General features: G+C 39.3%; 3 protein-coding genes across 11 annotated transcripts in view; 2 read left to right on the plus strand and 1 right to left on the minus strand.

Moving 5' to 3' along the window:
• myt1b (myelin transcription factor 1b) overlaps positions 1-5,548 on the plus strand; it is an 80,749-nt gene extending 75,201 nt beyond the window's left edge. For 6 of the 8 annotated variants that reach the window (XM_043225219.1, XM_043225222.1, XM_043225221.1 and 3 more), the window contains 4 exons: positions 30-121; positions 204-307; positions 441-584; positions 685-5,548. In XM_043225219.1, coding sequence (XP_043081154.1) covers positions 30-121; positions 204-307; positions 441-584; positions 685-828 — 484 coding nt within the window. In that variant the 3' untranslated portion in view covers positions 829-5,548. The remainder of the gene's footprint in view (positions 1-29; positions 122-203; positions 308-440; positions 585-684) is intronic. The other 2 variants (XM_043225220.1, XM_043225226.1) reach the window with 1 other exon arrangement.
• Positions 5,549-6,718: 1,170 nt separating this feature from the next.
• Positions 6,719-14,468, plus strand: LOC122328639 (protein-L-isoaspartate O-methyltransferase domain-containing protein 2-like). 2 transcript variants are annotated; one of them, XM_043224443.1, is made up of 6 exons: positions 6,719-6,885; positions 8,773-9,131; positions 10,669-10,771; positions 10,867-11,038; positions 11,426-11,549; positions 12,424-14,468. In XM_043224443.1, exons 2-6 carry the CDS (start codon positions 8,825-8,827, stop codon positions 12,909-12,911), a joined length of 1,194 nt encoding a protein of 397 aa, XP_043080378.1. In that variant the 5' UTR covers positions 6,719-6,885; positions 8,773-8,824; the 3' UTR covers positions 12,912-14,468. The 2 variants fall into 2 exon arrangements, with proteins under 2 accessions (XP_043080378.1, XP_043080379.1); XM_043224444.1 differs by having other exon boundaries at positions 6,723-6,870.
• Positions 14,469-14,796: 328 nt separating this feature from the next.
• Positions 14,797-23,213, minus strand: kif3b (kinesin family member 3B). The gene is given in 14 exon segments (XM_043224442.1): positions 14,797-16,511; positions 16,513-16,578; positions 16,685-16,793; positions 16,796-16,901; positions 17,070-17,175; positions 17,252-17,314; positions 17,316-17,366; positions 18,713-18,831; positions 19,108-19,230; positions 19,617-19,718; positions 20,179-20,598; positions 20,600-20,831; positions 20,833-21,692; positions 23,002-23,213. Coding segments are annotated over 13 exon segments (2,316 nt in total). The 5' UTR covers positions 21,612-21,692; positions 23,002-23,213; the 3' UTR covers positions 14,797-16,471.
• Between the last annotated feature and the right edge of the window lie 50 nt (positions 23,214-23,263).

The following is a 23,263-nucleotide window of genomic DNA, read 5'->3' on the forward strand; positions in this document are numbered from 1 at the left end:
AATAATAAATCAATTGTGTTTGGCCCCAGCCTCTCAGGCTGCCCCAGAGCCTCCCTCAACAAGAAGAAAGCCAAGTTCCCTGGAGAAGAGTATCTCAGCACTAAGTTCAGAGCCAGTGACGGTGAGACACTTCTTCTCCAACCTCACTTACGTCATGTTTTGTAAGACACTAAAGGTAACAACATTTCTCTTTCTCTTTTCAGTTTTAGACAATGATGAAGACATCAAGCAACTGAATAAAGAAATCAACGAGCTCAATGAATCCAACAATGAGATGGAGGCAGATATGGTCAACCTTCAAACACAGGTTAGCTACGCATCTCCTGAAAATCTAGAAGAAGATACACTAAAGACCACGTGTATAAAAAAAAAAGAAATATCATATTAGCACGTTTTCTGGAGCATAAGAAGTTGAAGTAATCAGCTTTTTGGTTTTTTAGATTACATCCATGGAGAAGAACCTGAAGAACATCGAGCAGGAGAATAAGATGATTGAAGAACAGAATGAGGCATTGTTTATGGAGCTGTCTGGACTCAGTCAAGCTCTTATACGGAGTTTGGCCAACATCCGTCTGCCTCACATGGTGAGTTACAGCAGCTCTTCCATAACTTTACCCTTCTACGTCAGTTAGACGCACCTTTTAAAGCTGCCATTCCCGTTCCCATTCCCGTTTTCCTTTGCAGCAGGAGCCAATCACAGAGCAGAATTTTGAGAGCTACGTGAGCACCCTGACCGACATGTACACCAATAAGGACTGCTACCAGAATCCAGAGAACAAGGCCCTTCTGGAGACCATCAACAAGGCAGTGAAAGGCATTAAGGTCTGACTAAGCCAAAAGACGAGGATGAGAAGCAAAAGCGTGGAAAAGAAATAGAAATGTGGAGCCATTGGGAAGAGCATACAAATGACATACAAAAAGGGCATTCAGGTTTTTTTGAACAACAATCTAAACCTTCATCCCAGGGAGCATTCTGTGAGTTCAAAAAGAGGTATATAATATATATTACTATGAGGACCAAAATCCACAAAAGCTGCTGGATTGGAAGGCGAAGATGGAACCAAATCCTTTATTTACGATGGAAAGGAGAGACACAAACATAGTTTTCTTTACAGTTTTTGTTGTTTTACATTCAAGCGGTGGGAAGTCTCGGAAGAAGAGGAAGCTGGGAGTAGAACTTCCAGAAGATGTGCAGCCCAGGCTTTAGGTGAAAGAGTCTTTTACTCATTCGTGAGGATGCTGCTCCTCTGAAAACAACAAAAGTGACGCTCCAAATACAAGTGATGCCTACGTGAGCCACAGCAGAACAGACATATGCAGTGCTTGCTCGTCTTTCCTTCTTTACCAGAAGAAAACCGAAGTGGTTTTGGGTCGTGGGGGAAATGAGAGAATGTTGTACTAGCATACAAAGCGAGCGAATTGCGTGTGCAACCTTATCAGTGCCATGCGGTTGACTCTGTAAATTTCACCTGTTGAAACACTGCTTTGTCTCGGCAGCCATTTTTTTTGTTTGTTTTTTGGTTTGGTTTGTTTTAGAGCTACAGGAAGGAGCGTTAGCTTGCTCTCATTTATTTGTAGTACTTACACTGTAGGAATATTTACCCAGCGTAGTCATATCTCTTACATATGAACAATGAGTTGCACTTCATTTCAGTCCTTTCAACATCAGACAAGATGTTGGATTGTCACTGATCTATAAATTATACTAAACTTGTCCAGACACTACTGTAATTTATTTATATTTTGTTATAATTTAATCTTAACTGTATTATTTATTTGAATTCACCTATTTAAATATTCACAGCCCTTCTGTTTATAACAAGTCATGAAAATGTGACAAGGAACTTGCCACATCAACATTTGGAAAGAGAAAAAGAAATGTACCACTAATTTTTATAACTTCTTTTAATTTGACAATAGAGTTTTTAAACATTTTTTAAGTGCAAATATTTTTAACCAACAATGTTTTGATAATTTTGTACATTTTCTTTCTCTCTACCTGTATATCTATCTCTATCTTACTCTATTTGCATTTTTTTTTCTCGAATTTCCAACACAGCTGAAGGAGAAGTATCATCTCTATTTATTATTTATTTAATATTTATGATGAAATTATGAACTGTGATACGGTTGTAATGTATATTTATTTTGTAACGTCTCGGTGTGTTTGTGAAGTCATAGTAGTCTTGAAGAAACTTTGGCGATATATAAAAAAAAAAAAAAAAAAATAAAGACAAAAAACATGTTTTGGACTACAGAATAAAACATGATGATTACCGAGGGTTTTCCTTATACCAGCATTACTTCCTATAGGAATGTAAAGAGGAAAAAAGCAATTCCAGTACTGTGGAACCTACAGCTTTGACTCTTACCCCGTCCGTCTCGACCCGGAAGAAGACGTTCCTCTGGATCCTCTTGTGTTTTTTTTTTTTCTTTTCGTTTTTTTTCTTCTTCTTTGTACCTCCTCAAACTCTCAGTTGTGGCCAAAAACTGTTCCCCTTGAACAATCCCAATGAATGGCAAATGGATTATTTTTGCTTTCTTGCTAAACTTGTCTTTGTCGGACCATGGGAAGCGGGCGGTTGTTTTTGAGGTGGGGCACGGAAGACGAATACCAACCATCCTGACGGAAACTCTTGAACCACAATGTCCTTACTCGACTAGTATCAGACAAGCATACACCCGTGTAGCCTTATACTAGATTTTTATTTCTTCGATGCACAAAGTGCCACTGACCTGTGCTTTCGTTACCGACTCCGCCCATTCAGCAACCACACTACCCTCGGGTCATGTGACCGTGGCATAAGTGGGGATTGTTACAGATGCCTTTATTCCTTTGCCGTGATGGCCATACCTACACAATATATTCATTCTGTATTTAAAAGAAAAAAAAAAAGAAGACAAAAAAACTATATATAGTATATAAACATACATATATTTTTACAGTGTAATTGTTAACTCTTTTTCTCTTATAATAGCTAAACAGAAACAATATCTTTCCAAAAGCTGTGAGTACTACTATCCATAGAAGACTAAATAATATATAAAAAAAAAAAAAAACACAGACCCAGTTTACTGTGGTTCCGGGATACGATGTGTTTTATAATATGTAAACGTACATTTCTAAAGCGAAGAATACGAGGATGTTTGTAGAGTTTCCTATTTTCTGGTCCAAGCTCGCTGGGCCTCTGTATGTAAGCCAGCCGCATTAATGGGACAATGGTTAACAGATTAGTCTTAGACCGTAATCGTTTAGACGCATTGTACTGTGCTGAAAGTTCTCCTCGGTGGATCTGTCTTTAATATTGTACGGTGTTGTGCAGTTCTGGTGGGACACGCCACACTTAGATACGTGTGTAAAATGCCAATCATCGCAATGACATGTGTATGACTCATAATAGCGAGTTGTGAAATGAACATTGTGCCTCTATTCAGCCGGTCGTTTCGTTAAATAGTACACAGCGGTCATGTTGTTCATTTGCTATTACGCCAGCAATATTGTGATGGACAGAACATGTGTGCACTTTTCAAAAATCTTGAATGCCAACTAATGACCTTTCAACCAAAAGGTTTTTCTTTACGCGAGCGAGAGAGGTTGTGTGTGTGTGTGTGTGTGTTAGCAGATTATTTTTCGTTTGGAAAAAAAAAAAAAAAAAAAAAAAAAAAGGTACAAATGGCTAACGGACAACTGTTCATTGCACCGACAGAATTGGGATCAAATATCGCAAATGTCTTTGACTTGTTTGTTGTTGTTTAATGTGAACCTGTATCCTGTCTGAAATGTCAAATGCCCTTTGACCGACATGTTCTTGCCTTGTCGCCAACACACACACAAAAAAAAGCCCAAAACGGGATGTGCGGTATCAGATCTGTTAGCGCTCGGCAGCAAGCCTTTCGTTAAAACGACAAAAAAAAAAAGATGTGGTTTGAGCTTTGAGATTGTCATTGGCGTGCCCTCCTCGCACGCGGAGAAAACGAAGGAGACGCTAGTTGCATAAATCTTTGTCCATTTTTTTTTCCACAGAATGTCAGATTGGCCTCGTTCGCCTCGTTCTGTGTAACCTTTCCGCGGGAAAGATGTGTGCGTTGCATTTCAATACCACGCCGTTTCCTTTGCTTTAAGAGCGATCTGAAGACGTTGCAACGGCAGACTTTTCATTAGAGTTCTCCCTTCTATTAAATACTCGCTACAGATGTCACATCGTCTTATTACGATGGGAGAAACGTTTCTATCTGCTTACTACTACTGACGTGAGATAGCCTAAAGCATGCGTGAATTACGTTTCCTCGATGCATGCTTCTTAAACGCCCGCTGTCGGTGATGATGAGCGGCTACGGATGTTGCGCGGCGAGGTCGAGTGTGTTGAATCTGCCTAATAATGTAGCATGTTCTCTGGAGCAGTGTAGCATCTGCAAATGCAAGTCAGCATATGTAACCCCCTCCCGTGGAACCAAACGCGGCTTGATTTAGCACCTTGTACTCGAGAGTCCGGGCCTTTCCGAGACTCGTGCCAACTTTAGGGCAATTAAAACGGTTCCTCTGTCATTTCACGAGCTAAAAAAAGTCGGAAGGTACTGTTTGTCCCATTAAGCTGATAGAACCAAAACGGCCCTCCTTCTGTAGGTACTGTAGCTTACAGCTCTGTGGTTTTCTCATGTGTGCCTTTTCTCGCTTCTGTTCGCTGCAGGAAAGGGTGTGTTTACATTTAAGGACTGGGTTCAAATCCCACTCAGGACGCCAGCTTTTTCTCCTCTTTTTCTTTCCTTCCTTGTTTTGAGGGGGAGGTTGGGAGAGGTAATGGGAATTCAGCAAAGTGGCGAACACCAAGAGCGAATCGCATTGAAATCGATAGTCAGCTTATTGTTCGACATGAAATAAATCACAATACGTAACACTATTCTTCCCAAAACTGTGATTCTGATTCAGGTATGAAATTGTGCGCTGGGTCATTTCATCGAGTCAAATAATCATGGAACGTATCACAGATGAAGCATTTATGCACAGGGCATTATTCTGACAACAATGGGATTCTGTACATTTGTAATAAAGGACAGTGTTGTTGTATTGAAGAATATTTCCAAGTAAACGCCAGAAGAAAAAAAAAAACAACTGTATTTTAACCCACGGCCAAGGCTTGTCCTCTTGCGTCCTTTTTACAGAGATCAGCTATTTTTACTGGTGATTTTATAGCCACAAAATGATTCTCCTTTAGAAAAAGACAAAAAAAGAGACGGTACTTCCAAGAACAATAATAATAAGCACTTTCACAGTGATAGACTACATGTTTTAGTCACTTTTGTAGCAGTTGTAGGTTCCTTACCGAGGTTTTGTTTCTGTAGTGCAGGACAAGCTATGGCTGTGCGTGATTCGAGGTAACTTTGGAAATGAAGTGTGTAGTTGGTTTTGGATTGTGACCGTGTTTGTGTATCCTTGTACCTGTGCTCATTGATATCAGTGTTAAAAGAGAACAATAATGTCTGTTTTGTGGAGGTATCGTTAATTTCAGTGTTATATATGGAAAACATAAATAAAGAGTCAATAATGTGATCTTTCTGAGTATACACTTCCTACACGATGCGTGCGTGAGTTTGTTTTTTTGCTTGTTAAAGTTTGGATACAACATAGGTTTAACTTTTTAGTCACTGCATGATTCCATCCGTCTTGAGTCGTTCATTTGATAAGCGACATTCTGAAAATAAGTATGCCCACTGACTAGCATGTTCTTTTATATTTCATCTTCGTCAGCCTCATGATTGTTTTAGCTGTGATGAGAGATTTTTACACTCTGTTTGGCTTATAAATCAGTCTTTTTATTGACTGACTACAAACAGATGGAAGTGTGCCACCATTTTTAAAGCTAAGCTTTTTACATTCTGACCTCTGCTGGAGACTAAGTAACACTACCGCGTTCAAAACAATGCCATCATCTCGTAATGAGGATTCATCAGACTTTACAGCGGCGAAATAACGACTTTTGTGTGGGATCAAATGATATCCGTGTTGCTAATCATGATACCTAGCATATATATTTAGCTGACTGCGTTTAGATAAATCATAGGCTTGAATAATCTGCAGGTGCTTAAAATTAATATCGAGTTATGTGTGAGGGATTCTGAACTTGTTCTACTGGAGTTTCGTTCGTGAACGGATATGTACTTTAATTAATCTTTCTAGTAAACTCAACGATTCTGTTGCTTGCAGTTCACTGTTGTGTCCTACCTTCGATAGAGAGACAACTAAGAAGCTTTTGTCACGTCGACGTCGGTCTGTGTTTAAATTGGAGTCTAAATTCCGGAAGAAAACTACAATAAATGTGATATTATCGCTTTGCCTGAGTTTTAATCAATACGAGACCGTTGGAACGAATGACAAAATTTAATGAATCGGTTAACGAATCATTTGAATGAATGATTCTCACAGCAAAGAATCAAAACTCACTGATTCCTCGTGTGAAATAAGGAACGACTGCTCAACCACTACCATTGTTTCATCTTTGTGTGTGTGTGTGTGTGTGTGTGTGTGTGTGTGTGTGTGTGTGTGTGTGTGTGTGTGTGTGTGTGTGTGTGTGTGTGTTTGGCAATGTTTTTTTTTTAAACAAACGCGACGCTCCGATCTCAATGCAAATGAATCTTTTGGGCGAGACGATTCAAAAGAATCGAGTCGGCAAGACGAATCGAATCCACGAAATGCGGCGACCGTGCATTTGACGTCTTCGTGCGCATGACGTCAGTGCGTCAGCTGGTTTATGTTTACATCGCGTCAATTTTTTCGCAGTCAAGTTAGACCTTATTGCGCCCGGAGCCAAAAACACGACGTGCGCGTTGATGTGATCGATGGACATTGCTGGTTTGGACGAGACAACCGCTGAGGTCCGAGATCACACGGTGAGATGTAGACGGCGGGGCGGCAGTGAGTGCCAGTGTGGCGGAGACCCTTTTGTTTATGTCGGTGGCCGTGCAAAGCTTCTCCTCGTGCGCGGACCGACTGCAGCTAACTGTCGTTAAATGTATAATACAGACGTGACCTACATGTGACGGTTACTGGGTTACGGCGCGTAGAAGCCGCGCGTCGTTTTTGCGCGAACACGTTTGCGTTTTGTCGCTGCTCTGTGTTTTACAGATGTGTTGTTGTTGTTGTTGTTGTTTTGCGATTGCTTTGCTACTGTTTCGCTGAATGCGACGATCGCTTCCATGTGTCAAACACAGTGCTGTGGTGTCACATGCTGCACGGTTGTTTGTTACGATTTCAATTGTTAGATTAAATGACAAAGAAACTGACTTTGTGATGTAATGCAATTGTATGGCGAGATTTTACAGTCCCATTGAAACTTATCTGGCAACTAAAAGAAGCGAACAGCCCACCATTTTGCATTCCTGATATTTTAGTCGTTGCTTTTGTTACTTCATTTGACTTATAATTCTGTCTTATCAGACATGTTTGCGTTATTGTTTTGTTAAAATCTATATATTTTTAAACAAAATAATACCGAACAATGCTATTTCGTAATTGCTACGCATGCATCATTAAAAGCTCATATTTATTTATTGCACTCCATTGATAGCCCAGTTGAAACAAAAAAGTAAAAAATATAATAATAATAATGAAAGATGGAGTCAATAATTACCAAGTTGCTCAATCAGACTAAAAGTTGCAAACAATGAGGTAACATTAGGTTATTTGCCATCAAGTAGTTCGAGAGGGAAAGGCTAAAGTCATATTTGTTTTTACTGTTGTTTTGTTTAATTTATTGTAATAGTACTCTAAATTTTGCAAATTTATGTTATTAATCAGTCAGGTATTTATTAAAGTTTCCTGCGGTTTACAAATTCATAATGTTTGCACGTGCTGAGATCATGATTTACCTTACTTATTGTTTTATGTCTTATTCATAACGCATTAATAACAGTACCTTTGAATATTAAATGTAGCACAAATGCAACAAATTTTGGGGTAGGTTTTATTCAGCAGACTAATAATAACTGCTGAATAACTCAAAAAAGGACTCGATAATTGAGCAGAAGTGACCGAAAAGACATTAGTGAAGTTACACAATATTTACATTTCAAATAAATGTTCTTTTAAAACTATTTCGAACGAACTTTATTTATCAAATAACCATGGGATAAGATGAAAAGTACTGAATAAAATGGTTGAAATTGTACAAAACGTACAAGAAATGATAAACCGTAACGGCACCAATAAATGCATTTATCTAAATTTTTATCCAAAATTTTTTTTTAAAGTCCATAGATATATAACGCGTCAGCTGCCCGTGTGCTCTTCGTCTCCCTGCCAAAGTGACAAACAAACAAAAGTTGCTGCCTAGAGTTCAGGTCGGGACGCAACAGTGTGCCACTTTTTACTGGGCTTTGTCTGACCTCTAAAAATAGAGTGTGAGGGAAGGAGCTGAAGGCAAGCGTGAGTCTTATTGTCAAGTTAGTTGGCGTACTCAGATATCCGCCATGCTGCGTCTCATTAAAGATTTAACTGTCTTAATTATCATTCTTTGCTTTCTTCCCACCTGCTAGGCGCAGGAGTCTGTTGCAGGTGTCATTTACGACTAAATAAAACATAATCCTAAAACTGTTTGATTATTATTAATGCATACGTGTTTAGGTCTTAGGTAATTAGGTATCGATTAGGTGATCTTCGTGTTTGTTATTTAATATGTCACATTCTGTGTTTGTTTATAAATGGTACAAAGCTCAATATCGCTTTAGCGTCAACTTACTCCGGGTTTGATCCGAGATGCTTTGCGTTTGCCCCTCCAGACAGCGATAGGCGCGCATCGGGACCGGTCTTAGAAGCTCTTCTGTTTTGGTCATGGGTGGAGCCGTGAGCGCGGGCGAGGACAACGACGAGCTGATTGACAACCTGAAGGAGGCCCATTACATCCGCTCGGATCTGGTGGAGAGGGCCTTCCGAGCCATTGACAGAGCAGACTATTACCTGGAGGAGTACCGTGACAGTGCGTATAAAGACCTGGCCTGGAGACATGGAAACCTCCATCTGTCTGCTCCGTGCATCTACTCTGAGGTGATGGAGGCCCTGGATCTGCAGCCTGGCCTGTCTTTTCTCAATCTGGGCAGCGGGACGGGTTATCTCAGCACCATGGTGGGCCTTATACTGGGTGAGTGTATTTGCACGGCAAAAAACATTTATTTTTGACTGGTTTTCGAGTTTAAACATTGAAACAAAAGATATTTTTTAAGGCTACAAAACAATGATTAATCGCATTGAAAATAAAAGTTTGTTTACATACTAGATGTGTGTGTACTGTATATAGTTTATATAAAGGTAAATGTTTTATACATATTTATTATGTGTATATATAAATATTTACATATATGTAAGTATATATTTTATAAATATTTCCGTGTATATTTATAGTCATATAATTGCTGTTATATAAAAATATTTAAAATGTCTAAACATAACATTTTTCTTACATATATACATGCATTTGTGTGTTTATATATACATAATAAATATACGCACATATTATGTGAACATCATTTTGCAGTACTGTTATTTTTTTGTTTTGTTTTTGAGCAAAGGCTGCATTTATTTCTTTAAAAATACAGTAAAAACTGTAATTTTGTGAAATGTCATTACAATTGTAAAGGGGTCATGTGATGCTTTACGTGACGTGTGTTACAAGCTGCATACATAAGATTTGTGAAGTTGCAAAGACTGAAGTCTCAAAGCCAAAGAGATATTCTTTATACTTTTAAACACGCCCCCACATGTCTACCTCACTGTGTGGGATAAATTTCATAACACTGCCCCAAAAATTTACGCAGAGAAAGAAGGCGGAGCTATTATTCCCGCTGTAGTGTTGTTGTTGCCGCCGAGACGCTTTTTCGTTGTGAAAGTGAAACTACTTTCTTGCTTCCAAAAGAGGACACAGCTAGAGATCAGTGGTTACTTTGTATTTACGACAGTGTTAAACAGTTGTTTTTGTGTTTTCACACTGGGGCACGGCATCACAATATGGCAAGGGGGGTAACATTTTCGTCACACACTTGAGGTATTCAGCCAATTACAACATACTGGGAACTGAGCTTTGTACAAATCCACACGCTTCAGAAAGGTGGGGCTAATAACATTGTACAGTATGTGGGAAATAATGTGTTTTTTAACTTTAAACTGCACAAACACATTGCATTACACCAAATACACAAAATAAGGTTCTTTTTAGCAACATCACATGAGCCCTTTAAATAACTATTTTAATATTTTTTAAACGTAATATAAAATTAATTTAGTAATATAAAAGTGATATATTTATAAAAGTAATTCATTCAGCAGTCATTTATCCAGTTTTTATTCTGGTATGCTGATTTGTTGCTCAATAATTTATTATTATAAATTAAAAAAAAAAAAATTTGCTGCTATTTTATTCGAGCATTATTTGATTTTGCAGGATTATTTGATTTTGAAAAGCAGTTCTTTTGTAGCATTGCAAATGCCTTCACTGTCATATTTAAAATTTAGATATACATTATTAAAATCTTTTTTAATTTATAACCCAATTTTATTTTTATTTTTTCATGCTTTAAATCTGCATACATTTATTTTGTTGTGGTTGAGTTAAAAAGACCGTTCACCTAAAAATGTTTATTTAATATAAAAATACATAACTATAATTTCTGTTATAATTCCAGGTCCGTTTGGTGTGAATCACGGCGTGGAGCTGCACGCAGATGTGGTTGATTATGCATATCAGAAACTTGACCACTTTATCAAAACCAGCGACAGCTTTGACAAGTGAGCCACTTCCTGTGATGCAGCTTTAAATTTGCTTTAATTAGCTTTTCTTTTCTTTTTTTGTTTAATGACTTGAATTTGTTTAATGGCGACAGGTTTGAGTTCTGTGAGCCAACCTTTGTGGTGGGAAACTGTCTGGAGATCCCCCCGGAGAGCCGGCAGTATGACAGGGTGTACTGTGGAGCAGGAGTTCAGAAAGAGTACGAGAACTACATGAAGAACCTGCTAAAGGTTGGCGGGATCTTAGTTCTCCCCCTGGAGGAGAAGGTGGGTGCATGTTTATTCATCATGTCAATGTCCTCTTACCGCACGGCAGGTTTTAAGAGATACTTTAATTGTCTAGACGTGGTTTGATGAATGCGTTGACATTTCCTTTAGTCTCACTTCACTGGGAAATGTTTGGAAAATACCATGTGTGCGAGATGAGCATTTGATATTTCTGGTTTTTCTTTTAGGAAAAACGATGAAGTGTGCATTTATTAAAAACAGACGAGGCGATTCAAAGCGAAAAGACATCGACGCCTCAAATCGAATGCTTTGATTTCACTGTGTACTAAATATGTTTAAATATGTTTGCGTTTTACTCACAAGTGTGATTAGTATTCACATGGGATGGCGTGTAATTAGTGTAGTTAATTGAAAACTCTTTTGCAGTTAACCAAGATCACCCGCACAGGTCAGAGCTCCTGGGAGACCAAGAAAATCATCGCTGTGACTTTTGCCCCCCTCGTCCAGCCCAAACAGAACGTCAATGGCAGACCTAGGAGCGTTCCTTTACGTGAGTCCGGTACAAATGAGCAAACTAATTGCAAATGATTTTTCACCCCATAAATCTATTTACACCAAGGCCATTGCGTATTTGCATACCCAAATGAAAGCAAATCTCTGAACATACAAAATGCAAGCCATTACTACAGTGTGATCCACACCCACAACTATAAATGTAGTCATGTTTAATAAGTGAAGTCCAGACCACAACTGTAACATCAACATCGCTGAAATACAATATCGTTGGAATTTTCGTAACTTTTTTTTCTTAAGCCATTGACAGCCAATCAGAATTCAACTTCAACAGAATTCAACAAAACCAGAGCTCACCTTTGTAATAAATAATATATGTTGTCTGTTGGTGCAGTCGCTTGTATAATTATCATTAATGCAAATCTAGAAATTTAGCCTTTTTTTATTCTAAAAAAATGTTTCACCCTTGTGAATCCTTTATATTTTTACTTTTTCCCACTGATCTACACACTCTGTTATAACAGAGTGATCACAGTACAAAAATACCTAAATATTATTTATAATAATCTTATTACCAACCCTTGGTTCGAAGAGGCCTACAGTTTCTTCAATTAGTAATCATAACCACTTAATCAAATTTGATTACAGTTTTAAACATGTTGTTTAAAAAAATAAGAATAAGTATGCAATAATTTAGATTTAAAAATGAAGGCATAAAACATTGTTAATCTTTAAAAAAAATATTGAATAAGTAATATTGATATAAACATTATCTGATTTAAGAAACATTATATATAATCAAGATATATATATATATATATATATGTAGTTATATATATAGTTATATATATATAACTGAACTGCATTGAAAAAAAAAACCTCTGCTTTCCTCCTCATTTTCTACTTTGCAGCCATTTTTGAGGTGCGGACACTACAGGACCTGTGTCGGATTGCTATTCGCCACACTCTGCGGCAGCCCATAGCTATGGGAGAAGGACGCACAAAGAGACGCGTGTCTTTCCCAGGGGCCCGGGCCATGCACCGCTACGGGCCCCGCTTCCAACGCCGCCGCTTCTGCCGGCGTTTCTACCGCCAGTGCGTCAACTCCGTGGTTCTCCACGACTCCATGATTCCCACAGCCATGGACGACTGCAACTACCCCGGAGGAGTGGAAGAGGAAGAAGAGGAAGTGGAGGAGGAAGAGGAAAGAGGTTGTCGGCGAGTGAGAGAAGACCTGCCCGAGGAGGACGAGGACGAATGCGGCGGCACCGAAGAGGACAAAAACAAAAGCGGCTGCGCTCGTGCAGAGCCTCCCGTTAATATTCTGAGGGAGAAGATTCTAAGACTACCGTTACCTGAACCCCTGAAGATGTATCTGCTGTATTACAGGGAGAAATGAGACGTGGAGACAGATAATACGTGCAGCGTAGCGTTAAGATGATTAGACATGAAGAAAAGCCTTTCTCTTCTTCCTCCTCCTCCTCCTCAACTGGATTAGCATGACAATTAAGTCCTCAATTAATGACATCATGATATCCATATCCCTTTGAGAAGCAAAGCTCCTTGATTCGGGATGTACAGAGACGGGACTGAAGGACTGAGCTCCTTTTCCCGAATAATCAACGTCGCCTGAGCTCTTGCAGCTCTTTTTTTAATTCATTTTCCCTTCGATTGAGATGATCAAAGTGTACGATACGATACATTGTCCCTGTGGGAAATGCTTGTCGCCGTGAGCTTTTTTTTTTTAGAGTAGCGTGACTTTAGGAAGTGGCGTAGTTTGACATGGCGGATGAATTTTTGTTTTATAGCTTTATGGTGCGGTTACGTTTACCCTAGCTTGGTGGAATCTATTCATCGGCGCGACTGGGAGTTTGACGCAAGGAGGTAGAAGTTCCTCATGCAGATGTCTCTCGTGCCCGCGGGGTTCGAGAGAATTCCCCACAACTGCTCGGTTTGATGTGAGTGGTGCTTCACGCGATTGGCGTTTCGTGGGAGTACGGAAAAGTACCTCTTGCCCGTTGGTAACGCAAAATTGCCATGTTGACTTGTTGAAAAAAACGCTTGGTTTGAAAATGACTTTTGATGTTGGACCTTCTTTGCCTGCGAAATTTCGCTAATGTGACTGCACCCCAAAGTCGGCCCTCCACTGTTGGAACTCTTTTCCTTGCCTCTACTGTGTTCTCCAAAATACTAAATAACGTCTGCATGTGTACTGCCGTAATGCACCCGCATTTTGTCAATATTGGAGTTTGTGGTGGTATGATGCATTTTATCATGTTAATTCGATTACCGTTGCCGGTTGACGCCGCATTGTAATTTTATTCCACACTCGTATGAAGGCAGGCATCGTTTCTGCACCCCACACTACAGAATCATTGTCATATTGCAAGGTTTACAAATTATATTGTAAAGGTTGTGTCAAAACGAAGAGAAAAAAAAAATAATTAAAAAGTCTATTTATTGGTAATCACCAAAAATTCAAGGTATATAAAGCACTTTGGTGTTTTTCACAAATTCAAATAGTTGCGTTCAAAATCTTTGGCCCTACTCAGGAATACTTTAGAAAAACATTAGTTATTTTTTTTAAACTCCTTCATACAATAAAAAGACCAAAATGTTAGTACCTTTCTATTTTTTTGACCAAAAATGTTGAAAATAATCTGCTTTTTATATAATCGCACTACATCTGTACAGGAAGACTATTCTAAGCATACAATGATTGGATCTGGCAATTCTATGATCCCGGGCTCGATTTCTACACATTTCATCAGTCCAGGAGTCCATTTTCTTTAGTTCTCCTCGAGACCAATGCTTAGATAGCCCAAAAACAATCCAGGATATTATCATGAGAAAAGTCTTTACTCTTCTGACGTACAAGCATATCTACCAAGTTTTGCTTGAAACAATTGTGTGCTTGTCACAGAACCTTCAATAAAGTTTGAGTTTGCACACTGGACAACACAGTACTTCTGTTCATTTAAAGTGTATTGTGTATCTGCAGTATGTAATTGAAATTCCTTTTATTAAGTGGAAAAAATACATAATTTGAACACTGCTATTTACTATAAGCCGAGAATCCAGAATTAGTTTAACCGGCGGACACTGCTAGTTTCATTATCCCCGCCAGAATTGAAAGCTAATGCTTCAGATTACAAGATCATTACGCTACCGTAATATGGAATAGGACATGGTTCAGGTGACGCATTAAAAAGCCCTGGTTATTTTTATTACTCCATTGAAGTCATACCGCGATATGGTGAAAAACAGCTCTTACACCATTCAAATAGAGAATAATCATCCTTTTAATTAAAGATGGTTAAAACATTGAGGACATTTGCATTCTAAACTCAAATACAAATTCGAAAACATTTTAGTACAAAACAAAAACCTGTGTGAACAGTAAAATTATTTTCTCAGTGTAGGTATTCGCACTGGACTCATGCATCACATGGAAGAAGGTGAAAGTGGAGTATTAGACCGCCGACGTACGGTTTCATTTTGCCTATAATGCTTTGGATGTTCTCATGTCATGCTAAAACCTCAAAAATAACATAACGGCGACTAATGACTTATGCATTAATACAGCCAGGAGTGGCAGCGTGAACATTGATTAGATAATGCATACTCAAATGAAGAAATTCACACCGATTTCAATGAGCAGCATCAGGATTTGCAGGACACGTTCTGACGATCCAAAAGCTGCGTGTTTATTATACGACGATGGCGCATTTCGCTCAACACAAGAGAACGCAGTGAATCACATGAAAATGATACTTAAATCTTATATGCAAAAATAAATTTGTACACAACTTTAAATAATACATATTCAAAAATAAACCATATAAATCTAAGCAAAGAAAATACGACTGTTAAAAACTATCTACAATTGCTTGAATATAAAACCGACTAGTATGGTAATAACTTAGCCTTTTTAAAATGTTACTTTAAGACTGCATTTATTATTTTGGATTTAAATACAACTGCAATGATGATGCAGATTTATTTACTAACATGTCTTAATATACATAACCGTATGCTATGACACAGGGGTAAAAGAACCCTACAGTAGCAGCAGGCAATGGTATTACCTTCACTAGTTCAACAGAAATAAGACTTCCTCGTGTCAAACTCAGATCCCCGTGAACATCAAATACAAGCCTGCCCAACACGACAGACTTCTAGTGTAATTCAAAGCATTCATGAACCATCCACAGGGGTTTTGGTGTGGATTTCGGGTTCAACTGTCCAGCTATCAGGTCAAGGGACTCTCAGACCAAACTTCTGTATGTAAAGAGAATCTAAGGCACCTTGGAACCCTGATATTTTTAGTATGTAATGACCTTTAAACCCCCTAATTCCTTTTCTTACTGGATACAGCGCTGACTGTGATGGCAACCCGGTCAAGTGCGTTTCTGGGCCCATCTCCCAGCCAAAGCGACTCAAAGAGTCTTCGGAAAAAGGCTTAGAGGTTGTTTTGGGTCTTAGCCAATGACGTAATGTGCTTACTCTCTTGTCAAACAACAATACAGTGCTTTAGTGGCCCAGACCAGCATAAATCTCATCTCCAGCTACTTTGTGAGAAATTTGTTAATCCTACAACTGGACACAGAAGAAAAAAAAACATTCCCACAATGACGTAACTACCACGTATGGTCAATTTCGAGACCATCTGCTGTCTCAATGACCTCACACACACACACACGTAACATTTTGCTTGAGTGCAAACTAAATCTGTGGAACTAAATCTTGCGTTGAGATTTAATTCTCACCAAATGTAACTTTTTTTTGCGCTATAAACCTTATGTTTACGTGATATCTAAAAACAAGTTAGTTTGAGGGCCAATTGGTGGGTTTGAATAAAACACCAAGATGTTCTACCGTCGTAAATCTGTCTAAAAATGACAACTTTAATGCCAAAGCCAGTCAGTTTACATGGAGCGGTGAAGGTTTTCATTATTTTCACTTTGGCACAAGGCCTCGGGACTGTGGTAAAGAGGGACCCTGAGCCGGACAAAGGGCTGTGAGCTGAAGTTGGAGTGCTCACCTTCTTGCCAGTTTTTGGGCGGCTGTGAGAAGATTGTGGGGGGAAAACGAAAAAGTATATTAAGGAAGGATAAACAAAGAAGTGAAAAAGAAACAAAAAGGGAAGAGGTCGGAGGGATCATTTCTCACCCTGACTTTGGTTTCTTGGAAAACCCAGCAGCTGAGGCACTGAGGCCTGGACTGGAGCCCAGGCTGGCACGAAGACCAGAGGCGTCCACCTGGATCTCATCTTCCTCCTCAGAGCGTCCTCCAGAGCCGCAGCCACTTTAGGAGCGATCACCGGCCCCTCGTAGTCTTTTGTGGTCCGAGTGGGAAGGTCCAACTCCAGCAGCAAGATATTCTCAGCCTGGAAAACGGTCAGGGAGAATATAAAAAGATAAATGCAAAGAAGCAAGGACGAGACGTGCGTTTCATTCTCCTGAGCTCATCCGTGTCACTGTGGAGAGTGAGGGAGCGTTGTAAACGAAAGCCTTTGTGTGGTGCCATGGGGATTACGGGAACAGTGTCAGCATACCTTGTATCTGACATCAGGCCGCATCAACATGGCCATACGGGCGTGCTGACTCAGAGGCCGTCTGTAGCCCACTGCAGAAACAGGCCTTTTCATCATCTGCTGATCACTGACAAAAAGAAAGAGAAAGAAGATTTTAATTGCCATAAACTTCAGATTCAATTTTCCAAAATAAGTCTTCGTACTTTTGAATGCGAGTGATGGGGGTCATCTTCCAAAGGTCATCTTCTTCATCAAAAGTGGCTCGTGACGATCTTGTTCTTCTCCTCCGTTGGGATGAAGTTCTCTATGATCAGATGTCTGGTAGGTACAACACAAATGTTCACATATTTTTTTTTATCTACCATTTTAATGATGCCATTACTACCTTTCTGAGTCTTGAGCGTGGTAGTTGTGAAAGCTCTTGGATTTATGTAGTTTTAGAGTTTTTGGAGTGAACGCTCTGTTTAAAATGCAATTCATATATAGAGCAAGCTCTTCTGTGCTATGCTTTTAATTTCTTAATTTTTCTTTTGGCAGCATCAAATCCAAAGTGTATAAATTCCAGAATGATACAGCTTGTCCTCATAATGAAGGAAAAAAACTTCCAGTTAAAGAAGTTATTAAAAAAACCTTGCCATTATTATTGTTATTATTATTATTATTATTATGAAAATTGGTGAAGCCATTTTATTATACTAATATGGCCATATGGAACATCATAGGAAAAAAAACTCCTGAAGACTCTCTTTTTAAGTACTTCATGTTTTCTTTTGAAACATGTAAATAATAAGTTAAATTTAGATGTATTCATTAACATGTACTGAATGGAAAATACGTTATTGCTACTCAGTGGTTACACCACATGACAAGTCGTTAAATATCAACTTATTTTAAAAGAAGTAAAACAAAACCTTACGAAACCAACATACTAAAATAAAATTTTTAATGAAATCCAAATGCCTGTGATTTTGCTATTTTCTTGAAAGCTAAACATATTTCCCATTAACAAAAAACCTATTCTGGTTACTGCACTCAAAAGCAGCCTGTCAGATAAATCTTCCCCTAATGGACACTCTACCCCATAGATCACTTAGTACACTAGTGTCTGTGTGTGTGTGTGTGTGTGTGTGTGTGTGTGTGTGTGTGTGTGTGTGTGTGTGTGTGTGTGTGTGTGTGTGTGTGTTAAACTAGTATCCATAATTCAGAGTCCAGATTTCCAAGCAGTCAGTCCAACACAACTTAGGACAGAATGCTTTAAGAGGTACTTAAAAAATAAAATAAAAATCATCCTCCGCACTAAACCAAACACTGACCACAGCATCCATATATGACAAAACATGCTGATTTTATAATGCCAATGTAGAAATAATGGGTACTATCCAGCTGGTAGAGAAAGACATGCGTGTCAATATCAATTTGATTCTGGATTCTCTTTTGATTCAAAAGTAATTCAGAGTGATTCAACTCTATTTAATTAACAGCAACATGAATCTAAATGTTTTAAAATGCATTAAAAAAATAGTAATAGTAAAAAAATAGCGGTGGCATATTAATCAGCAGACATCAGATTCATCTGTATTTACGTATCAATCATTGATACTACATATATCTATTTTTACCCAAGTTTGTTATAATGCTTTGATGCCTTCTAGTAACAGACATACTTAAGTTTGAGTTCTCTGGTCAACTCATTCTGCGTCTGCTCCAGCTCCTGCCTGTATTTGACGTGTTCGTCCTGGGCGTCCTGAATCTCCGCCTTCACAGACTGCAGCTTGGAAAAGAGCTACACGAAAGAGATCGAAACAAAACCAGACGGGACGTTCAAAAAAGATGAGGCTCTTCGTAGGAATAGGTAAAGCATTCGCTCTATACACTCAAGCAAAAGGAGGTCAAATTCAGCCATGTGCAGATGATTCTCAACAAGGAGGAAGAAGATCTGCCATGAGAGCTGTCCTACTACTAATGACTCCAGAGAATACATCTAGACTCTAAAAATACATCTGACCACACACAGCCTTCCTAAACTCTACTAGACGCATCTATTTAGACAGACAGATACCTTTTTCAGTTTCTTGGTCTTAATGTCAACTTCCTGCTGCAGGGAGCTGTACGTCTCTTTGAGCTCCAGCGTCTCTTCGTCACGACACTCCATCTCCTGCTGCATCTCCCTTTCCCGCCTTTTCTGCTCAGACACACATTATGAATGTTTTAAACATATTTGCATCTCACAAGCGTAACTAATAATGTTTATAATATCCTACGGTGAGAAATGTATGTGCATATTTCTGTCCAATCGCTGTCTAGACGCAAATTCAATACAATGCAAAAAGTGCATTAGAATTTATGCGTAAGCTGGATAAATACAAATCCAACTAAGGACTGCTGAGTGGAAAACAAAAACAAATAAATGCGTTAATCAGCATTTTTTTTCTCCATTTGAAATCCACATTCCCAAAATAGCCACATAAACTATAAGGAGGCTCAAATAACCCGTCTCCTTCAAACAACCTTGAGAGCTGAAACACAGCCACGCTCAGTTTCTCTACAGTGTGTTATTGGAAACTGTACCTGTTCGGCTATCTCCTGCCTCTTCAGCTCCAGAATCCTCTGCTGCTCATTGGTGTGGTCGACAATGTTCTTTCCTCCCACCAGCAGCTTGCTTTCCATGGCCTGAAAGTGACAAACTGGATATGTAGTTATCCTGATAACACAGTATTAGCCAAGCTAAGAGAAGGATTGTTAAGAGTATTCGTTTCTGAAACTAATATCTAATTTTCAATGTATTTTTGTTACATCTGTGAGTCTGCAGTGTACATCAAACATGAGGAGATAAAACGAATGAGTAATGAAATGAGCACAAACATGTTTTCCTATTGTGCAAAAACAACATACAGTGCAATCAGTGTAGTCTAATAGAAAACAAATGACTCTTACAAGCTGGTTCTTTTTAATTTAACTCACAGACAGCTTGAAATATTTCTTTTTTTGAGAAGTATTTGAGTCTATTTTGTACAAATACTTTTTCTTTTGTTAGCATGACTAGCATTTTATTGACAAAAAAAAAAAAATCCTACTAACCCCAACCTTCTGAACAATTGTTTATTTTACCCTGAGATCTGTGCTTTCTAACCTTAACTTTGGCCGCCAGCATCTCTGACGCCTCCTTCTCTTTGCAAAGATCGTCCATCTTCCTCTCTTTCTCTTTCAGCAGCCGCTGTTTGTCCTCGGCCACCAGGCTGTGGTCCTCCATGATGGCCTTCCTCTCCTTCTCCAGCTTCTCTTGTTGTTCCCGCCAATAATCTGTGATGTTCTTATCTGCACTCATTCCATCCTCTTCGTCCTCTTCGTCGTCGTCATCCTCCTCCTCATCATCCTCTCCATCTTCTAACTCCTCCCCTCCTTCTCCAACCCTCCTTCTCCTCCTTTTCCTCCTCTTCCTGCCAGACCTCTTCTCCAACTGTTCTTTCAAGCGGGCAATCTCCTCCTGAAACTCCCGAAGCAGGGCATCCTTGGGGTCTTCGTTGACGCGGGGTTTGTTCTTGATGTTTTTTGGCGCGATTTGCATAGCGTAGCGTGGTCAGCGTCTCCTCCAAATTGTAGGAAGCAGGTCCGATGTTGGCAACCATCACCGTACGGGCATTTCCGCCCAAGGAATCCTGAAGCAGTCTTGTAAGTTTAGAGTCACGGTATGGGATGTGGGTGCTTCTCCCATCCACCAGCGCTGAGATGACGTTGCCCAAAGCTGACAAAGAGAGATTGATTTTGGTGGCTTCTTTCAGCGCCGCCCTGAGCACCAGTTTTGGTCTGCCTTTCACTTCCCGCCAGGTCAACAAGGTTGAGTTTCCCAACCCGAATGTGGTTCTCCCCATCCGGACCCAACTCACTGCATTCGATGGTGATGACGAAGATGGCATGAGAGCGAGAGCTGTGCTCGTTCATGTTAGTTGCGCCAACCGAGCGGTTCTGGTTCCCCACGTTCATCACATGCTCAATCTCACGAACACTTTTAGTGACGAATGAAGAGAGGTCTTTAACGTAGACACCCGTATCCGGTCTCTCTTTGAGCTCCAGCCGACGCGATTGGTCTTTCGATAAAAGGTCCCTGATCTCTTCTTGATAAATCTCCAAGTAGGAAGCCCTCACCAAGTATTGCTGGTTCTGAGAGCGGGAGATGTGTGTGAAAATGTGTTCGAAGGAGTTCGGGATGACGCCCCTCCTGTCGGGGTCGTTTCGCACCCCTTCCATCGTGTAAGTCTTTCCGGTGCCCGTCTGGCCGTATGCAAAGATGGTCCCATTGAAGCCAAAGAGTACAGAGTCCACTAGCGGTCGGAAAGTCTCATCGTAGAGCTCCATCTGCTTCGAATTCCAGTCGTAGACTGAATCAAAGGTGAACACTTTCGGGTGCTCATGGGAAGACGCTCCTCGAGAGTTGCGCACAGCCACTTGCCCAAACTTCACATCCACCGAAACCACCCTCTCGAAGTTGGCGGCTCGCTCCTTCTCATTCATGGGGCGGCAACGCACCACTACCTTAACGGATTCAGAGCTCTTGCTTTTAGACATTTTGATGGCTCTGGGGTATCTGCTGGCCTCTCCTAATGAGATTGTAGTTTATTTCACAGTGTTGGTGCTGCCAGCATCAGCCTGCAAAATGTGATGCAATTCGGTGAAATGACACAAGCAAGACAAAAACTTATGTTATGGTTAAACACAGAAAATATTTATCTAGATTTATCTTGCCAACCAAATTTGTGGTAACCTCATTCATAAAAACAATAAATATGTATTTGGTATGCAGTAATATAGAGTAAGCAAATTTCAAGCACATTTACATCAAATAACTAAGTGTAAATTAAGCAAATAGAAATTATTAAAATGTTATTTATTATTTTTATGAATTATTTCCTAACTATGGACCCAAGTCATAATTATGAGAAGTTGCCTTGCACCATAATTATGACTTAGTATCTCATAATTTTGTCTCTTTATCTCACACCATCATACTATGTTTCATAGTTATATGAAATAATTAATTTTAAAAAAATCATAAAAATCCAAAGTCATAATTATGACATACTAGGACACAATAATTATCCAATTAAAACATTTATTTGACAGAAAACAGCACATAATTCTCAAAATTTTGACTTATGCCATAATTGTGACTTAGTATCATAATTACATAGTTCTGTCTCTTTATCTCACACAGTCATACTGTATTGATGGAACACCAAAACAGCTAAACGTATTATTCATACCCAAGAATAAAATAAATTGCAATATGTTTTCCTTTACGTTTTTTTTTTATTATTAAAATGAAAAAGCTAAATGAAAGTGGCATGCTTTAAGTGGTTTCTAAAACATACCACATCCTACATTTACAAGTAGGTACACAAATGCAGTTCCTTAATTCTAATCTTTTTGCTTTACATTTCAGACGTTACTATATTTGTATTTCAATGGGCTAATTTATATTTTGCATTGGCAGTATTCTCCTGTTTTCGTGTTCGATTCCCTTTTGCTTTGAACTGCATAAACCTGTATGAAAAAGCGTTAGCGTCTAAGAATAAACACTGGCTTGCTTGCTTGCTTGCTACAGACGTTGACAAGTTCAGACACGTAGAGTCGTTTATACTGCTCCTAAATAATCATTTTCATAAAGCAAAACCGTATTCGGTATCATTGCATTGGTCGAAGAACGTAACTTACGTCTGAAGTAGCTCGCGCTATTCCTAAATGATCATTTTTCAAAGACCGACCGTTTCATAATAATAACAACAATTTACAAGATAAAACGCAATCTATTAACGACTGCATTAGCCGAAGCGGCGAAGCTAATTCACGTCAGCCCATCCGAAATCATCTCAATCATCCCTGTGAATCTGGTTTGATTGGGTCAATCTCAGTCTCGGTTGTCAAGTAACGTAGCGAGAGATAACGGAGATAAACACACCGAAGAGACGAATGCTAATTTTCCGTTTTGCCGAAAACGCCGTCGTCTCAACAGCGATCGTGCCGTTTTGAGTTCGATAAAGCACTGTTGCTAACATTAGCCCGTCGAGGTGTATAAACGGATCTGTGAGGATGCAGAGACTCAAAACAAGCGGCCTGGCAACGGCAAACAAACCGTGTCATTATTAATAGAGCACACGCCGAAACAGAAACACGTACAAAATGTCCCTCACCTCACCTCTCCCCTCCCGGGCTATTTAACC

Source organism: Puntigrus tetrazona, chromosome 23, assembly GCF_018831695.1.
Source record: "Puntigrus tetrazona isolate hp1 chromosome 23, ASM1883169v1, whole genome shotgun sequence".
NCBI classification, from domain to species: Eukaryota; Metazoa; Chordata; class Actinopteri; order Cypriniformes; family Cyprinidae; genus Puntigrus; species Puntigrus tetrazona.

What these genes read in the sequence shown, in the direction of transcription:
- LOC122328639 (XM_043224443.1), top strand. Translation starts at nt 8,825, where the DNA reads ATGGGTGGAGCCGTGAGCGCGGGCGAGGACAACGACGAGCTGATTGAC. An exon ending in TTCTCCCCCTGGAGGAGAAG is followed by an intron (nt 11,039 to 11,425) that starts GTGGGTGCATGT and finishes ACTCTTTTGCAG; the next exon opens with TTAACCAAGATCACCCGCAC. An exon ending in ACCTAGGAGCGTTCCTTTAC is followed by an intron (nt 11,550 to 12,423) that starts GTGAGTCCGGTA and finishes TCTACTTTGCAG; the next exon opens with CCATTTTTGAGGTGCGGACA.